Source organism: Malaclemys terrapin, chromosome 10 (genome assembly GCF_027887155.1).
Source record: "Malaclemys terrapin pileata isolate rMalTer1 chromosome 10, rMalTer1.hap1, whole genome shotgun sequence".
NCBI classification, from domain to species: Eukaryota; Metazoa; Chordata; order Testudines; family Emydidae; genus Malaclemys; species Malaclemys terrapin.
Genome location: NC_071514.1, coordinates 40,108,448 through 40,126,097, shown reverse-complemented (window position 1 = coordinate 40,126,097; position 17,650 = coordinate 40,108,448). Strand labels below are relative to the sequence as shown.

Sequence of the window (17,650 nt, the reverse complement as noted above, 5' to 3'; positions counted from 1 at the left end):
TCAGGAGGCCATTTGGTAGTTATAGGTGACCGGAACCTTTTATGAACTTTTATCCACTTTCCCACGGTGAGGTTCATAAATAAAGTTGGCCTGCTAGGCCCCACTTGTTACAACTGGTCGAGGTGTGTCTCAGGCAGCTACTGGGCATAGGCATGTGAGGTGAGGTGGAGTCGGAGAAGTGATCTCATTAGACTGGTTTCCTGTGACAGAAGGGAAGGCTGGGGGAGGAAATTCAAGAAGCAGAGTTAGATGGAGCACGTCAGAGCCTGAGACAAGAATCCTGCCCAAGGATTCACTCGATCAGGATGGAATCAATGGAATTCTTGGTGCTAGCCATTCCTTCTTCACCACAGTCCTCTCCAGTTTAGGCCAATGCCAATATTTCAGCCTATGCCTCTTGCATGTGGAAACTGAGGATCATATTGTGGCTGCCTTGCGTATGTTAGGGAGTCTCTTGCTCCAGGGGAAGCCATCCATCCTCTTGTTGCTAGTGCTCTGGGAGCGTTGGGTGTGGGGAAAGCAGGCCGGCACTGACTGTAGCGCTCCAGAACCAGCTGGGCATCTGAGCAACTATAGCTTCAACCCTTGCTCCACAGACACAGGCGAATGCACAGAAGTGGGAACGCATGGCTGCACCACTGGAGCTGGTGAATCAGTGCCTCTAGGTACCTGTGCTTGGGCAGCACCCTCCAGCCAGCTGTGGCTAAGAGCCATAGGGAATGGCTCATTTGGCCAGGAAAGCTCAAAGTTTGAGCGTAACTCTCACTTCAGCCAAACAGTCACCACTTCTCAGTATGGATTTTTCTTAGTCTTTTTACCTTGACAGATTTATGGCAGTTTCACAAGCACTTGGGTTTCGGTTAGACTCTGCCTGATTTGAGCCCTTTAGTATTTGTGACATCTTAAAGCTCCGAGACTGCTGTGCAGGGTTCAGCTGAACACCCATGTTCAACATTAAATACATGTATACAACTCCTCCGTGACCAACTGCAAGCTCAGATGTCAACCAGTCCTGTATACCCTGAGCTATCTCCATAGGCAGCCATTTGTTCACCTGACCAATATTTTTATATTGCGAACAGACTTGAAAATAACGGTGATACCAAAATATCCCCAGTTTTCTGAGTGTTGTACCTGGTGGCTACTCTTTGACCAGTTGTAGAAAGGACTGCTCTCACTGACGTGTGTGTGTGGGTGTGTTCATGCATGTGTAAAAAGTGCTTTGAGGGGGACAGGTGTGTTTCACAATGTTGTTTTTGGTCACCAGATGCAGAGAGGATGATGCGGCCATTTACCAGGCCTCTGCTAGGAATACCAAAGGCATCGTGTCCTGTTCCGGTGTCCTGGAAGTGGGAACCATGACGGAGTATAAAATACATCAGAGGTGGTTTGCCAAACTCAAGCAAAAGGCTGAAGCCAAGTTGCATGAAATAGAGCAGAGCCGAAAACGAGGGAAAGAAAACATGGAGGTGGAGAAGCTGAGGACAAGTCCTGAGAGATTCCAGCGAAAGCGCCGGCTGACTGGGGATCTGAACCTGCGTTCAGGTGTCTCCCTATGGGAGAAGGAAGATGTAGCAAAGGTGCATGTTGCGGATCCTAAGTCAAGGTTACGGGAAGATGTTGCTGAGCCCAAGGAGCCATCCTTAAATGCAACCGCTGGATTTTCAAACAACTTCCTAACAAGGCCTCTGGATGCAGAGGTGACCACCAATGGAGACTCCTCTATGGAAAGTGGGGAGGAAAATGGAAATAGCTTTTTCACATACATCTATGAGACGGTGGAGGAAATAACTACCAAGCCCACCACCAGAGAGTCCTTTGCTAAAAAGAAGAAAAAGAAGGGGGAAGAGTCTGCTGCTCTCTTGGCAGCAAAACAGGAAGTTTCAAGTCAAGAAAATGGGCTGATAGAGAGCCAAAATCTCTCCCAAAGTCAAAGAAATGCCCCTTCTGTTGCCCTGCCAGGGAGCATGCAGTCAGTAGCTGCAATCAGCCAGCTGGTGGGAGACATTCCAGAAGTCAAAGAACTTGGAACGCCCAGCAGTCAGGATGCTGAAACTGGCAAACCTCAGCCATGTTCCCTGCCTTCCAGGGGTGACACTTACTTCTCCTTGACAGAGATGTATCTTGAGAGTGGAGCAAAACATGTAATGGAAGAGAAGATGCCACAAGCCCCAGAAGAAGCCAAGAATGGGGCTCAGCTGCAGTCTCCGGCTGTGAACATTAACAGGCAAAGAGAAACTCCTCCCCCAGCATCTGAGGTGTTCCTGGTAGGGGCTGTGGCAGGAAAGGAGCAGAAAGGCCAACCTGTAGAACAGGAACTGGAGGGGAATGAGGCCATAGGTACAAAGTTAACCAAAAAGGAAAGTGAACTGCCTGGGAATTTAAACCAGAAGAGAGTTGAGCCTCCTAGCAGGACCCTGGAACTGAGCTCTGAGATGCGGCACTCCCTCCTAATGGGAAATGCATCAGGGACTCCTTGCATCTCCTCATGCAAAAACGTCCAAGAAACAGACTTGCTGGACTCTGTACAACCAAACACCAAGCAGCCCTTTCAGCATACTACTCCATCTCTGAATCAAGTGGCCCCGTGTCTGGATGGGTCCCAGCTGAGACAGGAGGCAGGAGGAAGCTTGCTTCAGGGCTCCTTGGAAGAACAGGTGGTCTTCAAAGTGCCGTGTGAGGTAATGTAAGTTCTATTTTTTTTTATTTTTTTTTTGGTAAGCTGACCTCAGGCAAATGTTTCCAAATCAGCTAAGCAGTGAGCACAGATCACTCTTAGCTATAAACGGCAACTGGGAATGCTGAATGTGTATGACAAACAGAGAGCATGATGACATCTGTTCAGTTTAGCAATGAACCTCAGCTTCTAAGTGGCACAGTTAGTAAGTCGTTATGTAAACGAAAAACAGACATGCCAGGTAGGCTTTGTGAACTTCACTGGGCAGCGGGTGGAATTTTGTTTACGGTGAAACATACATACTGTAGATCTGGCCATTTGTTGGCTCCATCTGCCCTGCTGGAACAATGCTTTCGATGAGTCGTTGTGCCGTGCTGCTGAGTCGGAGAACTGCATCTGTTCCTGACCGTCACCAGTTCCTTTCAGTCCATGTCTATTTTTGTCACTTAATATGAAGTGTTTTCCATGAAATGCAGTATTGGGCTGGAGGTTGCATGTTTTCTTATTAACACATTTCACGGCCCAACATCCTGTGATCCTGATTTCAGGGCACAGTTGGGATTTTACATCTGAACAATGACATCAATGTGCAGGGGGGTCATTACAGTACAGATCTAGATGAATAAAGAGACTGAGTTGAGGCCCCACTGCCAGGAGAATAGAGAGCTGCAGGTTCATGTGGTTTCATTCTCTTGCTCCAGTTCCCCCAGAAGGTTGGAAAAAGCCCAAATTTCCCACCTGTATGGCATTGTGATGGCCTGGGCCAGCGAGTTGTGACCCGCTTCTGCTCTCTGAAACCATCTCTTGTACACTGTTGTTACTACACCAGCAAAGAGGAGTACCGTATTTCTGAGCGGGGATTACTCCTGCCTGAGCATAGCCAAATGTACAGAGCGTAGCATAGCTGTCACTCATCCACATACTTGGCTGGTAATGCAATACATCCACTGACTGTGATGGGAAGTTGGAACTGCCAGGTTTCCAGCATTTCCCAAGGCTTGCACCTGCCTTCCTCTTCTAGATTTCCTTGCAGATGTGCAGCCGTAGCTGGAAGCACAGCCTTGTAATGTTAAGGAATCAGTCAAGATACTCTTCTGGACACAAGCTTTGCAAAAAACCCAAACAGTTTCTCACCTTCTCATAACTGTTGTCTTTCGAGATGTGTTTTTCATGTCCATTCCAATCAGGTGTGTGGGTTGGTCCGGGCGCCCCCTGGAGTGGCACCATCATGGTGCTCAATACAGGGTCCTACCGACCTGCCATCCCCTCAGTTCCTTCTTGCCAGCTACTCGGACAGAGGGGTAGGAGGGTGGGTATTGGAATGGACATGAACAACACATCCCGAAGAACAACAGTTACGAGAAGGTGACTCCCAAGCCTAAGTTCTGGAGGTGGGGTTGGCGTCTTCCACTGATTGGAGCACAGCTCTAGCGAAGACTGCATCGTCTCTGGCCTGCTGGGTAATAGCATAATGTGCACTGAAAGTATGTATGGAGGACCACGTCACCACTCTGCATATTTCCTGGGTCGGGACTTGTGCCAGGAATGCTGCTGGAGAAGCTTGTGCCCTGGTGGAGTGTGCAGTGAGCAGAGGGGCAGGCACCTCTGCCAGGTTATAGCATTCACGGATGCAGGATATGATCCACGAGGAAATTCATTGGGGGGAGATTGGAAGACCCTTCATCCTGTCTGCCACAGCCACAAACAGTTGAATGGACTTCCTAAGCAGTTTCATTCTTTCAATGTAAAAGGCTAGCATTCTGCGGACGTCCAATGAGTGAAGCCTCTGCTCTCTGCTGCTCGAGTGTGGCTTAGGATAGAACACTGGGAGGAAGATGTCCTGGTTGATGTGAAAGCGGGAGACAACCTTCGGGAGGAAAGCTGGATGTGGCCTGAGCTGAAACTTGTCCTTATAGAACACAGTGTAAGGGGGCTCTGATGTTAGGGCCTTGAGCTCAGACACCTCCTGGCTGAGGTTATCACTACCAGAAATGTAACCTTGTATGATAGGTAGAGCAGGGAACAAGTCGCCAGCGGTTCGAAGGGCGAACCCATCAATTTGGAAAGGACCAGATTGAGGTCCCAGTTCGGGGCCAGATGTGCGGATATAGTCTGTCGAGACCTTTCAGGAAACGGCTGACCATAGGGTTGGCAAATACCAACCGGCCCTCTGAGCCTGGATGCAAGGCAGAGATGGCGGCCAAGTGAACTCTTATTGATGACATGGACAGTCCCTGCTGCTTGCAGTGGAGAAGATAGCCCAGTATGGGTGTTATGGAGGCGAGTGTCGGGGACAAGTGATGCTGCGCCGACCAGATTGAGAGTCGTTTCCACTTGGCAAGGTAGGTAGCCTTGGTGGAGGGTTTCCTACTGCCCAGGAGGACGTGTCTAACCGGATCTGAGCAGTAGAGCTCTGTGGGGTTCAGCCATGAGGTGCAACAACTCGAGGTTTGGGTGCTGGAGACTGCCATGATATTGAGTTATTAAGTCCAGGAGGAACGGCAAGGTAACTGGGGCTTCCACGGATATTTTCAAGAGAGATGTGTACCAGTGTTGGCGGGGCCAGGCTGGAGCTATCAATATCACTGAAGCTTCTTCCGGGCGTATCGAGCACCTTGTGAACGAGAGGGCTAGGCAGAAACGTGTATAGGAGATGGCCTCCCCACGGGAGTTGGAACGTGTCTGCAACGGAGCCCGGGCTGTGATTCAGGAAGGAGCGAACTGCTGGCACTTCTCGTTGCGTCACGTATCAAACAGGTCCATCTGGGGAAAACCCCATCATTGGAAGATGGAGTTTGCGATGTCCGGGTGTAGGGACCACTCATGGCCATGAAAAGACCTGCTGAGATGGTCCGCCAACTCGTTCTGTACTCCCAAGAGGTATGATGCTTGCAGATGTATTGAATCAGCTACATAAAAGTCCCACAGCATGAGGGCCTCCTGGCACAGGGGAGAGGAGCGTGCACCCCTCTGTTGATATAGAACATCGCTGTGGTGTTGTCTGTCATGACTGATACACATCTCCCTGTCAAGTGAGCTCGGAAAGTCTGACATGCCAGGCGCACCTCTCTCAGCTCTCTGACATTGATGTGGAGAGCGAGTTCCGCCTGAGACCAGAGGCTTTGTGTCCTGAGGTCTCCCAGATGTGCTCCCCAGACCAAGGCTGATGTGTCCGTCACTAGCGAGAGGGATGGCTGAGGACCGGTGAAGGGGACCCCTTCACACACTACCTGCAGGTCAAGCCACCACTGGAGGGAGTCGAGGACCAGGCGAGGCAGAGTGACGACCCTTTCCAAACTGTCCTGAGCCGGCCAGTACATTGAGGCTAGTCACAATTGGAGAGGCCGGAGTCTGAGCCTGGCATGTTGCACCACATAGGTACAAGAGGTCATGTGTCCTAGAAGCTTCAGGCAATTCCTTGCTGTGGTGGTGGGAAACTGCCTGAGACTTTGAATGATGTCACCCAGGGCCCGAAACCTCACTTCCGGGAGATATGCCCTGGCCTGTGTCAAGTCCAGCACCACCCCTATGAACTCTATCCGCTGAACAGGGGACAGAGTCGATTTCCCCACGTTCAGGATAAGGCCCAGTTCGTCGAACGTCGTTCTTGTGAACTCTACTTGTGCCTCCGCTTGAGCCCTGGAGCAGCCCTTGATCAGCCAGTCGTCGAGGTATGGGAACACCTGTACCTGGTGCCTGCGTAGGAACGCGGCCACGACTGCCATGCACTTGGTAAACATACAAGGCACCGCTGATAGGCCGAACGGGAGGACTGTGAACTGGTAGTGTTTGTTGCTCACCAGAAACCTGAGGTACCTTCTGTGGGATAGTGTAATTGCTATATGAAAGAACGTGTCCTTCAAGTCGAGGGCAGTATACCAGTCCCTCAGTTCTCTCTGATCCTTTCTGCGGGAAATGCTTTATTAACAGCTTCCTAGGGATCTCTTGATTTCAGCGCCTCCTCTCTTGGGGGAAGCTCAGGAATGAGTGTATTGGAGGTTATTGGAGACTGTTCTGAGTGCCCTGCAGGTCAGATGATTTGCCAGTGGAGACTCAGGGAAACTGCTTTTTGCACTTCTGTTCAGCTAATGGAGAGTATTAGGGCCTCCTCTCTGCCCCATAGTTGGATGCCACATAAGTGGTTTATCAGGTTTTTCAAGAGGTTTCAGCACTCAGAAGCACATGGTCTCTGCATCACCAAGGCTGAAGTGGAGGCTGCTTGTCACTTGACTATATTAGGTGATATGGAGCAGTGCGTGGGCTCCGGCACAAGTGAGAGTCTTGCTTTGCGTGGGGGAGGGGGAGCTTGTACTCTGAGCTGTGACCTTCTTCCATCAAGAATAAATGGCTGTGGATGCCAAACCCCACTGCTAATGCAGCACTGAGAGGGAGGGGTAATTGCTGAGGATCGCATGGCCACATGAAACATTGGCAGTGATGCGCTGTGACCCCGAATATCTTGCCCAAATGGAAGGACCGGGGATGGCAAATGCCCCACAGGGAAGAGGGGAGGAGGCCAGGTGATGCACACTGGAGGGAATGATTTGAACGACTCATACACCTTAGAGTTCTGAACAAATTGGCAATTCAGGAAAAAGCTCTGGGCATCGTTGCAGGCAGCTCAGTGAAACCTCTGCTCCATATGCATCTGAGGTGAGAAAAGCAAAACGAATGTTAGGCTGCATAAAGAATGGGATGGTGAATGATACGAAGAATATACTAATGCCTTTATGTGAATCAATGGAGTAGCCTCATCTGGATACCATGGGCAACACTAGCCACTGAAGAAGTGAGGTTTTTACTCACAAAAGCTTATGCCCAAATAAATCTGTTAGTCTTTAAGGTGCCACCAGACTCCTTGTTGTTTTTGTAGATACAGACTAACATGGCTACCCCCTGATACTTAGCACTAGCCACCCTATCTCTAGAAAGATATTGTGGAACTAGAGGGGTTCAGAGAAGGGTGACAAGAATGATTAGTGGCTAGAAAAATTCTCATACAAAGAAAGATATAAAAGATTGGGATTGTTACCTTGGTGAGGAGATAGATAAGAGTGGACATGATAAAAGTATATAAAATAATGACTGGCCTAGGGAAGGTAGATTGGAAACGTCTTCATTTCCCCCTATCTCATAACTCAAGAATAAGACACAAGAGATTGGAAGATGGCAAAGACAATATTGATAAAACAAAATACTTGTTCACACAACATGTAATTAGACTGTGTAACTCATTGCCATAGGACGTCAGAGTGGTCAAGAATTCAGCAAGAATCAGAGGGAGACTGGATGTTTATGTGGATATCAGGAATATCTAGTTATAATAGTTGATGTTTAAAAAAGTTTGGGGAAAACTTTTTAAACCTCCTGCTTCAGTCTTTAAACTGATCTCTCACTATTAGGGATTAGGATGAGACCTTCACAGGGGGCAGATTATCCCATATTTGCCAGTTGAGGGATGTCTTGCAGCTTCCGGTACTGATCATTGTTGGAGAGCGACGCTGGGGTAGAAGAACCTCTGCTCTGCTCTGTTCTGGTATCCCCATGCCCTTTTCACATGAATGTTATGAATTGCTAAGGGAGAGATGGGAGAGAGTGATTCTCCCATTGTTTCATCATGACATCTACATTTTGGGGTTTGCAGTCAGCAATAACATATCACTTTTACTGGGAAATGGGCTTCCCCAGGCTTATGTGCTTTGTGTGTGCCATTTCTTGACGTGTTAAAATTGCGTAACATGAAGGGAAAGTTCTGGCACGAAGACTCCGGTTAGCAACTCCAGTCCTCCAGCCCACGGAGCATTCTGCAATAAGAGTAAAGCTCATCGGTGTGGGAAACACAACTTCCTCAGTGGCTAGTCTGAGACTGTGGAGTGAAGTCCCCATCAGAAACCTCCCCATCTTCGGCTCTAAGTGCCAGGCACGTTTCTTTGATCTTGCTTTCACTAACATAAGCACAAAGGAGCATGGGCATTTAAAACAATAACATTAAAAAAATCCAACAATACACTTAACTGCATGCACGTCTCATCCTGAGGAGATGCTGGGAGAACAAACACCACATGACAGAAGCTAGTCACGTTGATTAATGCACTGCTGGAAGGTGCTCCAATGCTATGGTGTTGAGTGCTGTATGAAAACATGTAGAGAAGAGAATTGAATGTGATGGAGCTGTGTTGCAGCCATGGTCTTTGCATGGCCGGAGCATAGTTACAAGTGAGGGCCTGATGTTTCAGAGGTGTTGAACCCCCACAGGTCCAACTGCAATCAGTGGGAGCATGGGGCACTCATAGACTTTAAGGTCAGAAGGGACCATCGTGATCATCTAGTCCGACCTCCTGCATATTGCAGGCTACAGAACCTCACTCACCCACTCCTGTAATAGACTCCCAACCTCTGGCTGAGTTAATGACATCCTCAAATCATGGTTTAAAGACTTGAAGTTATGGAGAATCCACCATTTACACTAGTTGAAACCTGCAAGTGACCCCAGGGTCTCTGCCAATCTGATCCAGGAGAAAATACCTTCCCGACCCCAAATATGGTGATCAGTTAGACCCTGAACATGTGGGCAAGAGCCACCAGCCAGACACCTGGGAAAGAATTCTCTGTAGTAACTCAGGGCCTCCCCATCTAGTGTCCCTCAACCCATCTCGTAATCAGGCCCTACCTGTTTGGTCCTATCCACAGAGGCAAGGCCAGACCATGATTCAATATGGTATCCAGACCCTATGCAGTCTAGTGTAGATGGGGCCCAAGGTGCTAAGTTAATGCCAAGTGGATCCAGGCAATAACATAATCATGGTTTCCCTTTTGTTCCTAGGCTCGGGAGGCAGTGAAGCAGGTGTTGTCCTCAACCAGCAACCTGAAACATTCAGCGTTGGAGCCAACGGAGGACACTAATCCTCAAGCCAGCCAATTAAAGGAGCTCACAAGAGGGAAGCCCATCTGCATGGAGAGAGAGACAGAGCAGTCTCAACAGCCAGCCAGCCCGATGCCACGAGGAACAGGGATGCTGAAAATAAGCCAAGAGAGTTCACAGAGGCCTCCTGCTGGTTCTCCTGGCCTCACACAGCCCAGCTGGGTGGAACATCCACCTTGGAAAGAGGAGGGAGCAGGGCATTTTCTGAATTTCCCAGGCAAAGAGACCCAGCAAAGACCAACTCCAAGTGAGGAGAATGAGGAGCTAGCTACAGCTGGGTCAGCATTGAAGAAAGCAAGTAGTATGCCTGGAGGCAAAGCCCCACTTAAACCACCTGCCTGCTGGAGTGGAATGGGGGAGGGTGAGAAGATTGCTCAGCCATTAACTGCAGAAACAGAGCCAGCTGGAAGCTGGTTAGGGGACAGCTTGTCCTGCACAGAGGTAGAGGAAAGCCCTGTGGAGCCCTCCCATGAGACCTCACAGCAAGCAGCCAGAGTGGTGGGTGGGATGTCCTGGGTGCCTAAACAGGCAGCTCCGGTCTCCACCCAAGTGAGTAAGGAAGAGCTGTGTCCCGTTGCCATTGCAAAGATCTCCGAGTCTCTGGAAGCACCAGGCTCAGCTTCCCCTTCTCCAGTCAAAGAAGCCCCTGCTGATGGGAAACAATCGGCAGCCCAGCTGCCAGGTGACGTGAAAAGAGAAATGGAGACTAGGAAAACAAATGAATCTGCACCAATGCTGGCTGCCACGCCTCACCGCGAGCGGTTTCCAGTCAGCACCGCCATGGAGCGCAGTGCCAAGCTGGCACCTGTGTCACTGACTCCTGAGAGTGGGGAGGAAAGTGAGCAGAGAGCTGTGACACCAGGCAAAGAGCCAGCGGCTGCAGCTGAGAGAAGCAGCATAACCTCTACAGGTACATCTGAACTGAAAACGGAGGTGCCACTCACTCCGCGGGCTGAAGAGAGAACTCCAGATGGGGAGGTATCCCTGGAGCACAAAGTACAGCACAGAAACCTAGTGTCATCCTTGAAGAATTATTTACTTCTGCTTTTAAAAATGTCCTCGTCGGAGCCAGATAAAAGTAAGGCCCCCATAAAGAAGGACACTGAGACTGAAGAGGAGGGGAGCCAGCCTGCTGGGGAGGAGAAAGCACTGCTGGAAGTGGGCATTGCAGGGCTAAGCCCCAGCACATCAAGGAAAATCTTAGAAAGGGTGCAAAATAACCAACTCTTCCAAAGTGCAGAGAGCTTGCATTTAAGCCCCAGAACGTCTAGAAGGCTCACGGGAATGATTAACCAAGAGTTAGTTACCAGCAAAGAGGCTCTGGGTATCAGTCCTTTAGCATGTAGGACGCTGCCAGCCAGGGAGGCATCTGAACCAGAACGGTCTGCCCTGCTCTCTGTCCCTTCTATCGTGGTGGGTAACGTGCCCCTGGAGGGAACAGGCCAGGCAGACGATGGACTTTCTGATCTGCATCTCGAAAGCAGCACGAAGGAGAACTCCAGCGACCTGGTTGCAGCATTACCTTGTGCCACACCAGAGGAGCTTGCCTCCGGGGCTCGACGCAAGATATACTTGGCCAAAAGCAAGCAGCTGGAGGAGGCAGAGGCTGCAGCCTCGGAGAGCCAAGTGCATCTGAAGAGGGACAGCCCTACTGTGTCTCCCCGACAGTCCAGGAAGAACCCAGCTCTGTTACAAGCCCCTGTCCCAGCTTTGTCTCCTCCTATGGACCGACACTCCCCAACCCTCCCCAGAAAGATGGCGACACTTGAAGTTCCTAAGGCGTACGAGGAGCCCTCAGAGGAAAGCAGTAGGACCCCGGAAGGCCCTGAAGGCACCAAGCAGGAAGGACAGGCAGGGGAGTCAAGGAAAACAAACAACCCATTTAAAGGTACAAAAAGCCTGAGAGGCGAGGGCAGCATGGGATACCCCCAGGTAGGAGAGATGCAGACACTCTCTCCCCCCCTGCATATGGCACACACTAACCCCCAGAGTTTGAGAGCCTGGGGGGGTTGCTGTGGGAGTACGTAGAACAGCAGCACGAAGCAGTGATAAGTCCTTGCAGTAGCAGGGAGCCAGCAGGACATCTGGGAATGGGTAACATGCAGAATGTGAAATCTCCGCAGGTTTCCAGACGTACCCATGGCTGTCCTTCCTTTGACATGGGTACAGGCCAGTCTGAAGGGGCATCTCCTGCTCCCGTTGAAGGCAGGTGAATGGAGAAGTCACACCAGGGTAAAGAACCGTGCCATTTCAGATACTGGTGTCCCCTTCTCTCAGCCCGGGTGGGGAAGGATCCACCTTCGTTTCTGTGGAGTTTGGAAAGCAGAGCAGAATCCTGAGCAGTTCACATCCCCAAAGCCTGTACAGTTACTAAGTAATTACCCGGGGCTCCCTGTTTAGAGTATGCATCCGGAACACAGACAGCACCGAGAGCAGGAGACACCCACAGCCAGCAACACTAGAGAGACAGGATTTGCTGAGGCTTTCTAGGGTTAGGAGGAGCAGAGCCAGGATTAGGGTAAGGGCTGGGACCCAAGGATCTGCAGAACCCTCAAAGGAGAATCCACTGTAAATCACATTGTAGCTCATTGTGAGGCTCCTGGAGTTAGAGCGACGATGCTGTGGTCACTTGAGTTACCAGAGATGAGACTTGCCCAATCTCTGTGTCATGAGGGATCTAGGTGTAACCCTTCGGCCAGGTGGAGCCAGCAACAACAAGGGTCAGGTTCAGCATCTAGGGGTTCCTTTTCAAAAATACAACACAAAACCGTCTCAAGCCCCCACCCAGTGACCTGGGGCAATTACACACCACCCCCTGGGTGCCTCTAAGAGGCAATACTTCCCCTCTCGCAAGCACAGAGTCTGAGTGTAGCAAAAACTTTTAATAAAAGGAGGGAAGTAACTCAGCATTAATTTGGGAAAACATCGCAACTAGGGTTCATAAACACAAACCATGAGCAAAAAGACCCACCCGCAAGTAAGTTGGGCAGTGTCCTTTTCCCCCTGAGGGTCTTAAGTCCAGCAACCAAAAAGTCCCTTTAACATACCCATCCCTTCTCTATACCCCACTCACAGTTGCTGTCCTTGACCAGAGCCCCAGAGTTCAGAGGTTCATCTGCAGAGTTCACCTCCCACCCTGTGTGGAAGGCGGGGTGGGGAGGGGGTAAGGAGGCACCTTACACACTGCACTGCTCAGGCACTCGCTCGTTGCCCCAACAGCCAATTGCCACGCCTCTGCGGGGCTCTGGTCTGGCCATCTCCACCAGCTTCTCTGCTGGCCACTCACCACGCCTCTCTGCCAGTCAGCCTGCTGGCCGCTTGCCATGCCTCTCCACCAGCCACCCAGCTGGCCAGTCACTAAGATGTCTTCAGCCCCCCCTCCCTTATCACAGCTCTTAGTGATTTCAGCTGTTAGTGGGGGAATCTCACTGCTGGTGCATACTGGGCAGTCTCTTGCAAAAGAGACATCATCCCAAAGTAAATCTAATTTTTAGACCTAGGTATCAGTGATTTCAGCTCTGCAGTATGTAACAAGACTCTCAATTAAATCTAAATTAGCACTTTTATTATATCATGGAGAGAGGCAAGAGCAAATGGTGTCCACAATCCTTAAACAAGACCCAGACCACCCAGTTCTCGGCTCTCTATGAGCTTAGATCAAGTGTCAGTAGTTTCTTGGTCTATCCAAGGCCGTGATCAAGTGTCTTGATGTTTTTGGTCTTTTGGCCTCAAGATGAAAACCTTGTCTTTGTTTCTGGGACCTTGAAGTGAAAAAATTCTCTAAGTTATATCTGCCCCCACCTTCTCTTAATTCATTAGGCTTTGGAACCCATGTCCCCTGCCTAGCGAGTGTTGTTCAGTTGAGGGTGAGTCCCTCCATTGGGAAATGTCAGGTATAGTTCTGCTGCCCTCGGTTTACACACAAGAATAACAACTCTTTATTACTCCTGCCCCAATAACAAGGAGACTGGGGATCCAATACCAGCCACAACTGATCATTTGGACAAGCAATCCCATCATGCTGAGCACCTAGGCATGGTGGGTGTGTCCATGCAAACAAGATCAGCTTCTGAAGTCTTTTTCCACAGCTCACCACTAGATGTCAGGGGAGAGCTCATCCAGACTTTGCTTACATCAGCGAAGGCCAAGTTATCTGAAAGCTTGTCCTGGTCTCCGCTGTGCTGCACACACAGAGGAAGCCTGGTTTAGGCTGCCTGATCTTTCCCCCCACCCCTCCACATTAAAGATACAAACCTGATTATGCAGTAGGTAAAGTTTGGCAAGCATTGAACAGTCCATTTTACATATTTTAAAGTGTTGATTTCAAATTTCTGTTAAGGCCACCAAAACGAGCCGTTTGGTGCCATTGGCCACCCAGTGCCGAGATCTGCCACCTGACAAGCTAAGCCAGGTCAGGGTGGCTCGGAGGAGGATGGGAGATACTCACTACGCTAGTGGTGGTGTAGACTCGTAGGTGGCGCTCCACCTTCGCGGTCAGTGCTGTTGGGGTCTCTGGGGGCACTGTGGGGTGGAAGAGATTAGCCTTCAGATGAACTGTAAAACTGAAGATGTCTCCTTGGGGCCACTTGATATCCAAGGGCAAAAGCAGGTGTGTCCAGCACAAATTCCCACTCTGATGAATGCCTTCTGCCTCCCTGAGTTCCCTTGGCACTTCAGGTTGGATCTGGCATTTTTCTTCATTTCCCATTGCTGTGAACAGCTGCTGTGCTGCATTCCTCCTTTTATACAGCTTGTATCTCAGTTTGTGTAGCACTTTGAGAGCCTGCCTGGTGAAAGCTGTGCTACGGGCGTATGGTAATCCCAGGGATTGGTAACAAGACTGAATGACCAAGGGCTAGTCTGTGGAGTGGAACTGATATGTATGTTGTTGGTCTCACACCACTCCCTTCTCTGCACCTTTGTCCTTAGCCCCCCAACTGATTCGTAAGATCAGAGCAGAACAATTTTCTGATGCATCAGGAAACCTAAAACTTTGGTGCCAGTTCTTCAATATTTTGAGTGACTCGAAGCTGACGTGGTACAAGGACGAGTTCCCTGTAGCAGAAGCCAGACGGAGGTAATCTGCCAGTTTTGCTGTATTTTACTCGTGCATATCCTGTGGCTGATGTGTTAAATCTAGCCTTGCCCCTTGCATTTATCAGCTCTGACAGTGTATCCACACTGCAACTGGGACGTGTGACTGCAGCCTATGCAGACATACCCAAACTAGCTTTGATTTAGCAACAGCAAAGTCAGCTCCAGGAGCAATAGCGTGTAGTGCAAGTGGTGAAGGCTAGCGTCTGGAGTACAGCCCCGCCCAGGACTCTGGGTGTATACTTGATCAGCCACTGCCTGTGCTTCACTGCTATTGTTATTCAAGCTGGCTTTGATCTAGACAGATTTAAGCTAGTTGGTTCTGTCTATATGTGTAGCAGTCACACCTCTCGCCTACACCGTAGACCCACCCTGGTTATTTTGGAGTGAAGGTGCCCCCTGCTAACAAGTCCAAATATGGATCCCTGTGTATCAGTGAAGTACACCTGGCCATTAGCAAAGAGGCCCCCTGGCTCTGGAGAGAGAAGCCAAGGTGGGACAGAAGGAACTAGAGAATCTGGTCATTGTTAACCACAGCAGACGCTAATGTTCAGAGCCCAGCTCCTAGGACAGAGAGCGAGCAAGAAGACCATGCATCTCACTGAGGGAACATCTGCTCAGCCTGTAACAATGGCATGTCCTTCTGCACCGTGCATGGAAGGGACTAAGTCAAACAGAAGCAGGGCCTGCACTGTCTCCAGAACCCACATTCCCAACATCCTATAATGGAGACGCAGGAAGAGTTGGGAAACACTAATAAGGGCAGGGGAAACCAGTCTGCCCCCCAGGCAATTGGACTCTGGGTTCAGCCACAGCACATGGTCGCCATGAGGAGTACAAGTGATGTTCTGACTTCATTGAGAGGGCCGGGCTTGGTGCCCCACCAGACCAGATGCTTCTCAGTAAGGAGCTGTGGCCCCTGTTGGTTACCCCCTTTCTGCACAAAAGTGAAATGCCTGCAAGCTGCATGGAAACTTTTTCAAGACATCATAACAAAGGCTCAAATTAAATGTATATCCCAGATTAAAAAACAAAGAGAACCAAAAAAACTGCCACTGCAGCTAAACAACAAATGAAAAGAAGCAGTGAGAGGCAAAAAGGCATCCTTTAAAAAGTGGAAGTTAAGTCCTACTGAGGAAAATAGAGAGGAACATGAACTCTGGCAAGTCAAGTGTAAAACTATAATTAGGCAGGCCAAAAAAATAATTTGAGAAGCAACAAGCAAAAGACTTTAAAAACTAACAGCAAAACAATTTTTAAGGACATCAGAAGCAGGAAGCCTGCCAAACAATCAGTGGGGCCACTGGACGATTGAGATGCTAAAGAAGCACTCAAGGAAGACACGGCCATTGCAGAGAAGCTAAATGAATTCTTTGCATCTGTCTTCACTGCAGAGAATGTGAGGAAGATTCCCACCTTTGTCCCCTAAAAAAAGGACTCAAATCTGAGAAACTGTCCTCCTGCCAGCCTGCTGGAGGTCAAGGGGACTGTTGGGGGAAGCGGGTGGTGTCTCTTTTCCTTTTCATTCTCCCCAAGTACAATCTACAGGAAACCGTAATCATCCCATAGCTCCTGAGTGTCAGGAAGCAGTGAGGTGGCTTCCTGAGACCCCCTGGGTTGTGTCTCGCTGGATCACACGGGATGATCCCTTTCCCAACGTGCTGCATACTTCACTCCTGGTAGCATTCGCCTGGCTTTCAGTTCACATGCACCCACTGCAGGGCTGAAGTCAGACTGAAAGCTCTGTGGGTCAGGGCCTGTCCTTTCATTGGATGGGTGGGTATGTACAGCTCCTCACACAGTAGGGCTGTGGTCCGCAGCTGGGGCTCATAGGCCCTACCACAATACAGATACTACAGGGCTGCCCAGCACTAATCTCCAGGCTGACTCCATTGTCTTTCAGCTCAGGTGATGAGGGGCAGGCAGCCCTGGCCATTGTGCAGGCATCCCGGAAGGACTGTGGCGTGTACCAGTGCACCATCGAGAATGAGTATGGCACCGACTCCACCGACTTCCTGCTCAGTGCAGAAGGTGAGGTGGGTTGGGTATGGGGCGTGGGGAGGCAGGTTGGTTACCGGACATCGGGGGGGGCAGAGGAATGAGTTGGATACTGGGTGATGGGGGCAGGAGGGGGGGCAGATTGGATATCAGGCAATTGAGGGGACAGAGAGATCAGGAGTGGGCAGTGGCTATTGTGTATTGTGTGATAGGTTGGACAGGAGATGGGAGAGGGGGGTGGGCTGGGTACCAGGTGATGGGGGGGCAGGGGAGTGAGGGGGTGAGTTGCATATTGGTCAATGAGGTGGGGGACAGGAGAGCGGGACTGGGAGGGGTACTGGGTGACAGTGGTGGGGAGGCAGGTTGGGTAACCGGTAACCGGGGGGCCAGAGGAGCAGGGGGTGGGTTGGGTACTGAGTGACGGGGGACAGGGGCGCAGGGGGTGGGTACCGGGTGACGGGGGACCAGAGGTGCAGGGGACGAGTTGGGTATTGGGTGATGGGGAAATGGGGGCAGGTGGGGTATGGGGGGCTGGAGGCACCAGGGGTACCCGGCTGCGCAGGCTGGGAGCAGCTCTCTAGCTGTGGGAGCCGAGAGGTTACAATTCCAAGCTCCTCCTGAGGGGAATGTGAGCAACTCTTGGCCTGCGGTAAAGAGCCTTCTCCATGCTCCATCACTCAGTGATCTGAACCTGGGGCAGGGAATGAATCCAGCCCCCTGTGCCGAGAGTCCCTCCAATGGCTGGGCCTTGGCCTGTTCTCCTGAAGGGTAGTAGCTGGCCTGTCCGCTGGTCTCTCTGACAAGGCGGTCCTGGGCCTAGGGGCCCTATCCCACCGCTCCTCCCTCCAGTGTCTGGCCCGACTGCAAACAGGGCCCCAAGAACGAGGGCGCAGCAGGGTGTTCGGTGTAGTTACTGTGTCACACCGGTGCAGGCGTGTGCAGGCACTGCCAGGGCACTT

The 17,650-nt window shown here is 50.6% G+C and overlaps 1 protein-coding gene across 4 annotated transcripts in view; it reads left to right on the top strand.

Moving 5' to 3' along the window:
* The window catches only part of ALPK3 (alpha kinase 3), an 81,232-nt gene that overhangs the window by 55,782 nt on the left and 7,800 nt on the right, over positions 1-17,650 (top strand). For all 4 annotated transcript variants that reach the window (XM_054042752.1, XM_054042751.1, XM_054042754.1 and 1 more), the window contains 4 exons: positions 1,268-2,681; positions 9,501-11,487; positions 14,529-14,676; positions 16,597-16,724. In XM_054042752.1, coding sequence (XP_053898727.1) covers positions 1,268-2,681; positions 9,501-11,487; positions 14,529-14,676; positions 16,597-16,724 — 3,677 coding nt within the window. The remainder of the gene's footprint in view (positions 1-1,267; positions 2,682-9,500; positions 11,488-14,528; positions 14,677-16,596; positions 16,725-17,650) is intronic.